At 40.8% G+C, this 10,333-nt stretch overlaps 1 protein-coding gene across 2 annotated transcripts in view; it reads left to right on the plus strand.

Annotated features, from left to right (window-relative positions):
• Positions 1 to 7,947: 7,947 nt before the first annotated feature.
• LOC144714780 (trihelix transcription factor DF1-like) overlaps positions 7,948 to 10,333 on the plus strand; it is a 6,471-nt gene continuing 4,085 nt past the window's right edge. For both annotated transcript variants that reach the window (XM_078589558.1, XM_078589559.1), the window contains exon 1: positions 7,948 to 8,344. In XM_078589558.1, the coding sequence (XP_078445684.1) occupies positions 8,034 to 8,344 (311 nt within the window). In that variant the 5' untranslated portion in view covers positions 7,948 to 8,033. The remainder of the gene's footprint in view (positions 8,345 to 10,333) is intronic.

Raw genomic sequence — 10,333 nt, forward strand, 5'->3', positions numbered from 1 at the left:
GAGAGTCAGATAGAGATAGATTAAAGAGAGAGGGAGAGAGCCAGAGAGAGATAGACTGAGAGAGAGGGAGAGAGTCAGATAGAGATAGATTAAAGAAAGAGGGAGAGAGTCAAAGAGAGATAGACTGAGAGAGAGGGAGATAGTCAGAGAGAGATAGACTGAGAGAGGGGGAGAGAGTCAGATAGAGATAGATTAAAGAGAGAGGGAGAGAGTCAAAGAGAGATAGACTGAGAGATATGGGGAGAGTCAGAGAGAGATAGGTTAAAGAGAGAGGGAGAGAGCCCCATAGAGAGATAGACTGAGAGAGAGGGAGAGAGTCAGGGAGAGATAGACTGAGAGAGAGGGAGAGAGCCAGAGAGAGACTGAGAGAGAGGGAGAGAGTCAGGGAGAGATAGACTGAGAGAGAGGGAGAGAGCCAGAGAGAGACTGAGAGAGAGGGAGGGAGCCAGGGAGAGATAGACTGCGAGAGAGGGAGAGAGCCCAAGAGAGATAGACTGAGAGAGAGGGAGAGAGTCAGACAGAGATAGATACAGAGCAAGACAGTGAGAACGAGAAAGATTGGGAGAGAGTAGAGGGGCAGTATGAAGAGCAAGAGAGTAGGAGGGAGAGGGAGGAGAGAGACATATAGACATAGAGAGTGTGTGTGTGCGTATGTGTATGAGAGAAAGAGAGATGATAAGAGCGTTACATGAAAAGAGAAAAAAGATGAGTAGAGAGAGAGAGAGAGAAAGAAGTAGCGACAAATGTAGAGAGGCGCAGAGAGGAATTGGAAATGAAGGGAAGGTAGACAGTAAGAGAAACAAAACGAAAACACTGAGAGACAGAGATGCAGGAGAGAATCCCGAGGAAGAACATTCAACTGCCCACTTAGCATCCACCACAGTCCAGTCGGCCTCCTTCTCACTACTTATCCGGTAGGATAGTAGAAAAAGGAAGATCGGCCTTGCCACACTAGTTCGGCCATAGGAGAGAAAATTAGCATAATGATTGCTCCTTAAACTACCACTCCATCTCAGTCTACTACAAAGCGTAGACCCAGTATTCATCACTTATAACCAGATCTGCCGGAGCCTTTATTTTTCATTTTGTTTATTTTTTTCTTAATTTTCGGACTAATTTTCGTTGTTTCTCACTGTTGCTTTTTTTTTTCCCTTGCTTCTTTGTTTCTCTAGAATTCTATTTTGCGTTTTCCCTCTTCTCTTTATTTCCTTCCTTCTATTTTTTTCTTGTTGGCAGCCAGCGCAGTTGTGGCGGCGCCACCGGGAGCCGTCGTGATGGCCGGGCGATTCTTTTGTCTTCTTTCGCTTTCTCACTCTTTCTTGTTTCTCTCTCTTATTTTCCAGGCGCCATGACAGCTGTCGGTACGTATTCTTGTCCGACCACGGTTGGGCTGGATGCAGTCGAAAAAATCTTGAATTTTTATATTGGCATGGGTTAATTTTGTTTTTTATTTCTTTTCCGATCAAAGAAGCTCTTTCTATTCGATAGATAATGGGTTAGATCCGCACGTCAGCTTCTCATTCTCGTGCTCTCTCTCTCCCTACCTACATCTCTTCCTATCTATCTATCTCTCTCAACCTATATATCTATCTATCTATCTCTCTCTACCTATATATCTATCTCTCACTCTCTCTCTATCTATCTTTTTTTTTTTTTAAAGCAAATTTCATCAAATATAAAAATTTGTACATCAGTTTGTTGGAGCTGACCAGATGTCAAGCACCTGAGAGAGATGGGATAGAAAATCAAAAAATATTTGGCAGCATCTCCCCTGTTTCTTTTCCCTTCAGCTAAAACCAAAGTAGAGTAATCTAATCATTTTCCTTGTCAGATTTTCCTTCCTCATTTTGTAGATGTTTGGGTTCATTTGTTGGCTGTCACGTTCTTTTCCTGTTGTCTTCTCTCGTATGTCGTGGTTGTTCCCTATGGTTCGTATTTAAAGTGTATTCGATCACCGCGGATGCTTGGACTCAACCAAATCTTCTTGGGACGTTATGTGCTGTAATTCTTACCTATTTCTGAAATTATCAAGCTATGTCTCAAGGCTAACCTTGAACTTTAATAAAATTTTGGTTAGTTCATAAACAAGAATATAGATAAGAAAATTTAAAATCTTTAAGATGCAAGATAGGTATCCCATTTTTTAATTTTGGTTTTCTTAAAGAAATTATAGTATCATTTAATTATGTTATCATTTCTAAAAGAAATGCTAACATAATTATTTTACATCAATATATGATTTATGTGCTGAAATCTGAGATAAAAATAGTTTCTCCATGCCTTCAGGATCAATACAAACCACCTCCACTGGTCTCCTAGGGTACAATGATATGTTGATGCACTACCCTTAAAGATGTGTCGCTCTTTCTTCTTTGATTTGGCCCAACACTATCCGGTGGTGATGGGGATTAGCATCACATTCCTCGGGAGATCGAGAATCTTCATACGATGGTTTCAACACTTTTCTGAAAATAATCCACAAACCGTTGTACATTTCCCTCATTGTCATCTTTTGATACTTGTACTGATTCCTGCTGTTTTTTATTGGTGCAAACTTTCAAGCTTTTTGTAGAAAAGTTTATCCATTTGTTGTTGTCTGCTTGTTGTCTTGATCTTTCTTGATCATAGCTGAATATAATTCCAAATCAAGTTCGGCTTTGAGTTTGATTTGTTGTTGTTTCCTTGTTGTTCTGTCCTTTCTTGACCGCAATTGAATAGCTTTCAATATTGACTTTGACTGTGAAGTATTGTTTCCAAGTCATTTGGTTTGCCTTTGTTGATTGCTTGAACGCTTATGGTGAGACCTCGTTGTTGGCTCCTCTCTCCCCCCCGACTTTGGTATTGGTTCTCCTGGTCACTTCCGGATAGGTGGGTTGCATCATTGAGTACTTAGCTAGTAACTTCTTGAGAAGATGCATCAAAAAATCCTCGGTCCTAATAAACCAAAGGTGGAAGTAGCTTCCAAGTCCAAAAAGGTTAGAAAATCTTTTTTCCTCTCTGATTTCAAGCGCATTATTTTCTTTTCATTGCATTCCGATGTTACTAAAAAGTTTTGCCATCCATAATAATTTTGAGTCTAAATATCTAAACATTAGTGTTAAGATAAAGCAGCGCATAGAAATCTATGAATGTACTTGGTCCATAAAAGTGCACTTGGAATTTTGATGCCAAGTTTCATGTCTTAAATTTGATTGAACTTCTTCACAAAGGTTTCTCGATCTTTTAGTTTGCAAGATATGGTAATCCCATCTGCTCTGTCCTGATAGCCCCTTGCATGAAAGTGGTAATTCCTGCATAGATGAAAAAATATTTTCCTACCTAGCCTAATGCCATGGTTAGCCAGCGATCTGCAACTGAATTCCCTTCCCTATATATGTGTTTGATTGTCGGTATCCCTTCAAGCAGTTTTAAAATTTTATTCCATCTTTTTTGTTCTTTCCAAATGGCACAATGCTGCTTTTGTACCATTTCAACCAGTGACTGTGAGTCTATTTCAACAATTATATTCCTTATTCTTAGACTTCTACATAGTCTTAGTCCATCCAAAAGCGCTCTGATTTCTGCTACCATGCTCGTTTGCACTTTGTAGTCTTTTGAAAATGCAGCTACCACGAAACCTCTTTCATCTCTGATTACTCCTCCTCCTGCACTTTCTCCAGGATTGCCTTTAGAAGCTCCATCAATGTTAAGCTTGAGAATACCCGTTGGAGGTTTCTGCCATGTGACTATTTTAACAGAATGTATATAAATCTTTGGTCCCTCGGTGAGCCCCCAGTTTTTCAGACTTTTTAATTCTTGAATACACGTGATTTTCTTTGGTTGGACTTGTCTATCCATGTACTTGATTGTATTTAGAAGCCTATATCTGAAAGCCTCATTCAAAACCTGACCTTTCCATTTTCCATTATGTCGTTCCTTCCGAATTTCCCACAATATTGTAAAGAAAGAGTTTCTTTTCAATATTTGGGCTTTTGATTCCCTGATGGATTTTTTACAAAAGAATTGAAACCAACCACCATATGTCTTTGTACTTTTTTCTGGCAACTCCCATTGATTTAAAAACCAGTCCCATGTATTATTGGCACTTTGGCTATTGAAGAAAAGATGTAATCTGTCTTCTATTTGAGGCCAATTATTGCAACATACACATTTTGAGGCTAAACTGATTCCTACATTCTGGAAGTTTTTGTCAAGAGGAAGTTTATTATGGAGAAGCTTCCACATGAAGATACTGATTTTTGTGGGTAAGACTTTATTCCAAATAGTTGAGAATAACAATGATTTTGCATTACTATCCCTGCAAAATGCCCAAGCTGATTTTGTGGAAAACTTTCCTGAATTTTCTATAGTCCAGATTGGTTTATCATCACGGTCTGAGAGACTGACTTTTTTCTGCTTAATTGCATGAATATAAGCTTCGGGAAATCTAGCTCTTTTCAATAGTTCTTCCCAATTTTGTCCCAAAAATTCAGCAACAGAGGAATTGCATATTTCACGAGAGATATTTCGTATGTCACAAAGTCTTCCCAATCCTGTCCAATTGGTTTTCCAAGCATCGATGTTTCCTTTTCCAACCTCCCATTGAATGATAGGCATCATTTGTAACCATACACTATGCAATGATTTAATACAATGCGGTAAAGTTGAGTCCTCTGCCCAGTCCTCTATGTGACCATATTTGGCAATTATTAATTGACTCCATAAAGAGGAGTTATTTAAAAGATTCCATACCCTTTTCATTTTTAGTGCTTGGAGTATATCTTCTACCTTTCGAATGCCTAGTCCCCTTTCTGCATATGGCCTACATACCATTGACCAACTTATCCATGATCTTTTATGATTCTGAAGGTTTCCAGCCCAAAAAAATGTAGCGAGATGCTTCTTGATAGACTTCAATATAGATTTTGGTGGATCATATACTGATAGAGTGTGGATTGGAAAACTATTTAGCACACTATTCAAAAGAGTCAATCTACCTCCTACAGACAAAAGTTTTCCTTTCCATCCCTCTATCCTCTTTGTAATTTTTGTAGTCAAATGCTCAAAGTAAGATGCTTTGGATCTACCTGTGAAAATTGAGCATCCTAAGTACTTGAAAGGAAAGCTTCCATTTTTGTAACCAGTCAATTCTTCCAACTTAGAGATTTTAGCTCGTCCAGTGTTTGCTTTTGTGTAGAAGGAACTCTTATCCTTATTGATTTTCTGTCCTGACACCTCCTCAAATGTTTGAATAAGCTTCATCATTTTACGAATAGAGTTGATGCCACTGTTTAAGAAAATAATTGTATCATCTGCAAATAAGCTATGAGTAATTAAAGGACATCCCCTTTTGATATGATAATGTTTCACTTGCCCTGTTGAGATGATGCTCGATATGTGTCTGCTTAATACATCTTGCGCTAGTATGAATAGGCTTGCTGAGAGTGGATCCCCTTGTCTTAGACCCCTCGAACTTTGGAAGAATGGTGAGGAATTCCCATCTACAATGACTGAAAATGGGATATCGCTAATGCATGCCTGAATCATCCATATCCATTTTCTACTAAATCCATATTGTGATAAAACTTTTTCCAAATATACCCAATCAACTCTATCATAAGCTTTTTCCATATCTAATTTGAGGATGAGATTATGCCCTCTGCATTTGTTATTTATTGATTGAGAAGCTTCTTGAACAAGTGCTATACTGTCATGTATTGATCGATTAGGTACAAACCCATTCTGTTCTTTGGATATGACTTTGGGAAGAACAATAGAGAGTCTTTTTGCCAGTATCTTAGTGATGATCTTATATATGGTGTTACAAAGGCCGATTGGTCTCATCTGTGAAAAGTTTTCTGGTACTTGTACTTTAGGAATTAGAGAAATAAAAGTGCTTTTCCAAGATATTGGTATTGAAGAAGTGTGAAAGAAGGATTGGATAGCTTCAATGACGTCCTTTTTTATAATATGCCAGCAACTTTGGAAGAATCTTGCTATGAATCCATCAGGCCCTGGTGCACTGTCTGGCTTCATGTTTTTCACTGTGCTTTCTATCTCAGATGCATTGGGACATTCAGTGAGAGTATCATTCTCTTTTTCTGAGATTAGTGGTGGTAGAATGCTTAAGAAATCATCATTAATATGGGTCTGAATGGTTGTAAACATATTTTTGTAGTACTGAACAGCTTCATCTATTATACTTTTGCCCTCTGCTAAACACTTTCTCTTTATGAATGAATAAGGATCATGTGAATGTCGACATTTTAAAAGTGTATGGAAATATTTTGTGTTTCTGTCTCCTTCATGACCACTGAATTCTGGCCTTTTGCTTTAAGAATAATTCTTCTTGATGGAGTCTTTCTTTGAGTTGGTTTTGCAGCCTTGTTAGAAGGTGTTCCTTTTCCTGATTCCATTCCATCTGAAGTTCCTCCTCTGTCTTTGCAATCTTTACTTGTAGCTCTTGAATATGATTGGTTATATGACCAAACACTTCTTTATTCCATGTCTTTAGTTCCTGTTTCATTTGTTTCAAAATCTTTCCTATTTTAACCATGGGGGGAAGATGTTTAAAAAGTCCTGAGTATAGTGACCATTTCTCTTGTATGAATGGATAAAAATCCTTATGTGTTTCCCACATAGATTGGAATCTAAATGGGGGTTTCCTTATTGTCAACGGTTGGTCATTTTTTGTACATAAGATCAAACTATGATCTGAGGTTTCCCGTGGTAGATAGCGTATTTCAAGTCCCTCTATATCTGTCCCTTTGTAATTGATAAGGACTCTGTCCAACCTCTCATATGTTCTGTCCAACTCTCTCTCTATCTATCTATCTATCTATCTATCTATCTTTCTCTTTACCTATATATCTATCTATCTCTCTCTCTCTCTACCTATATATCTATCTATCTCTCTCTCTCTCTACCTATATATCTATCTATCTCTCTATCTATCTATCTATCTATCCATCTATCTATTTATCTATCTCTCTATCTATCTATCTCTCGATCTATATATCTACCTCTCTATCTTTCTATCTATCTTTCAATCCATCAATCTTTCTACCATCTATCTTTCTATCCATCTATTGATCTATCTATCTCTCTATTAATCTGTCTATCTATCTATCTCTCGATCTATCTATGTACCTCTGTATCTCTCTATCTTTCTATCTCTCTATCTATCTTTCTATCCATCTATCTATTTATCCATCTATCTATCTATCTATCTATCCATCCATCTATTTATCTATCTATCTCTCTATCAATCTGTCTATCTATCTATCTATCTCTCGATCTATCTATGTACCTCTCTATCTCTCCATCTTTCTATCTCTCTATCTATCTTTCTATCCATCTATCTATCTATCTCTCCTACAGTGGGGGTGGTGTAAAGAGCATGTCGCGGAGCATAGAAGCAAACGGCGAAATGAGATTATCATGCCCATCATTGTCTGATCTCGACAAGAAATCTGCTTGCCTAATCCTAATCGCGGATGAAAGAGAAGCCACGTTTCGTCCCTGAGAAGCTCCGTCTATCTTCTATCACAAGACCGAGGGTGTGCTTTGCATGTGCCCTTGTTTTACGTCTCTCTCTCTCTATGTCTATCTCTAGCTCTATCTCTATCTCTTTCTCTCTGACAACATAGCATCTAGTTTGGATCTGTGCTAGCCATCAGCACCACAGAGCCTTCTCAATCGTCATCATCAGCCTTCTGTGCCGCCTTCCCCACCTCTCTCTTCTGCCGCTGTTTCTCTCTCCTGGCCCAGCACTGTTCATCTCCTTGACCCGCCTGACTTGGATCCTCTCTCTCTTCTTTCTCTCTCTAGCTTGGAAATTATATTCGATCTCTCTCCAAAGCCGTCACCGCGACTTTTCTAATCCTAAGCGGCGGGCATTGTCTCCACCTCGGTGCCTGTTATCGCTACCCTTCACCCTCCTCTCTTACTCCATCGAATTCTCCCCCGTTGAATTCGTTTTCTAGAGAGAGAAAGGGAGAAGTGACCGGAGTAACAAAGGAGAGTGGTAGGAGGAGGAGGTGATTCCGTTCGAGATGAATTCAGGAGGGTCCCAGTACGGGGCTTCTCCGGGAATGACCTTCTTCTCCGGCGACGGCGGAGGTGGCGGAATTGGGATTGGAGGGGAGGCTGTTCAGATCAACAGCTTTCCTTCCATGGCGAGGTCGGAGGGATTTACAGACGAGGACAGCTTGGCCGCGGCGGGGGAGGAGGCGGAGCGGAGCTTCGCCGCCGGGAACCGCTGGCCAAGACAGGAGACGCTGGCCCTTCTCAAGATCCGCTCCGACATGGACGCAGCTTTCAGAGACGCCACGCTCAAAGGCCCTCTCTGGGAACAAGTATCCAGGTTAGAGAGAGAACTCGATATACACAGAGAGAGAGAGAGAGAGAGAGAGAGAGAGAGAGAGAGAGAGAGAGAGAGAGAGAGAGAGAGAGAGAGAGAGAGAGAGAGAGAGAGAGAGAGAGAGATAAAGGGTGGTTCTTTGAAGTAGCGCTAGAGTTCAGCACTCGGTTACTGTCCATCTTGGAAGATTGTTATTCGGGTGGCTCAATTGAGTGATAGTCGGAGATGGGTTCGAGAGATTGGAGTGAAAATTATGGAAGAAGATGATAGAGAGAGATGACAAAAGGGGAATTTGATGAAGTTCATGGTTAGAGAGAGAGAGAGAGAGAGCTACAGAGTGGTTGGTGAAATCAACTCTGGGGGGACGTGTTCTTCTTGGTTAGTCTCTCTCATCTTGGAAGGGGGTTGCTTGCTTGAGTGGCTCAATTCATTGACGGTAGAGATGGGCGAGACAGACTGAAGTGAAATCATGGAAGAAGATGACAGAAGGGAGAAATGTGAAAGAGAATAACTAGTCAATCGTATACCACCTTCCCCATGGCCTCGTTTTCATCGTATTCTTTTTTTTGCGAGGATTCTCTTTTTTGCTCTCGTTCGGTTCACGAGTGTGGCATACTTACCCTTTTTTTCTCATTTTCTCATAAATTGATGAACCCTGAAGTCGATAGATTCCTCGCCGCATCGATCCCAATTTTCTGATGTCCTGTCGCCTTCTTCTGCAACCCTCAGAGTAAAATTAGTAAACAATCCTTCGCACCTGCCTCTCTCTCTCTCTAGCTTTTTTCTCTTAACCTCTCTCTACTTCTCTCTCTTGTCCGTGGATCTAGTTCGTACCACTGTTCTCCCCAGTCTCTGCGTTTGGATGGGAAAAGATTCAGCCTACCAACTTGCAGGGCCGGAGATCGAAGGGTGCACTTGGTGCTCCTTGTCGTTGATCGATGCCATTCTTCTTACTTTCTGCAATCTCCGCTTTTGCAGCAAACTAGCCGCTACCACCTTTCTCTCACTGCTGCTTTCTCTCTCCACCGCGACATCTCTCTCTCTGTCTCTCTCTCTCTCTCTCTGTCTCTGTCTCTCTCTCTCTCTCTCTCTCTCTCTCTCCTCTGTCTAAAATCCCGTTCATGCTACAATTCTCCTGAATCCCTGCTCTCATATCAGAAAAAATGCAGCCTTTTGATCTGCTGGGAGGCAGATTAACGGTGCCCGTTTGAGATCATGACCTAAATCGATTAGCTTCCTCCTCGCCAGTCTCCCGCAGTCGCCACGATTGCGGAAGCACACACACACTCTTTCTCAAGTTTTCTCTCTCCAAACCAATCCCCTCTCTCTATATCTCCCTATGAGTGATCTAATTTCCTAGTAATGTTCTCAGATTAGTAAAAAATCAGCATTTTAATCAGCCGGGGGGCAGATTAATGGTGCACATTTTGTGATCATCCCAAAACCGATGGCGAAGATTCAGCTCTATTCCTCTGTCACTCACTCTATTGCATTCTCGCTTTTAAACCATCCCCCCTCTCGCTATCTCCCTGTCTGTAATCTATTTTCGAAGAAATGCTCTCAGGTAAGCAAAAAATCAGCCTTTTCATCTGCTTGGCGGCAGATTAATGTTGCTTATTTGTGATCATCCCAAAATCGATGGCCCAACACAGCCCCCCCCCCTCTATTTTCTACCTCTCTCTCCAAACCCAGTTCGTCTCTCTAAATTCTTGCTTTCTCTCTCCAAAACCAATTCCTTATTTCTCTCTAGTTTCTAGCTTTCTCTCTCCAAGTCCAGTTCCCTATCTCTGTTTTCTATCTTTCTCCCTCCAAATCCTGTCTCCCGTCTCTCAAAGTTCTAGCCTTCTCCTCCAAACCCAGTTCCGCATTCTCCCTCGTATCAAGCTTTCTCTCTCCAAACCCAGTTCCCCCTCTCTCTTTCTCCCCAGTTTCTAGCTTTCTCTCTCCAAACCTAGTTCCCCCTCTCTCTTTCTCTCTAGCTTTCTCCATTGA

This window comes from Wolffia australiana, chromosome 18 (assembly GCF_029677425.1).
Source record: "Wolffia australiana isolate 7733 chromosome 18, ASM2967742v1".
NCBI classification, from domain to species: domain Eukaryota; kingdom Viridiplantae; phylum Streptophyta; class Magnoliopsida; order Alismatales; family Araceae; genus Wolffia; species Wolffia australiana.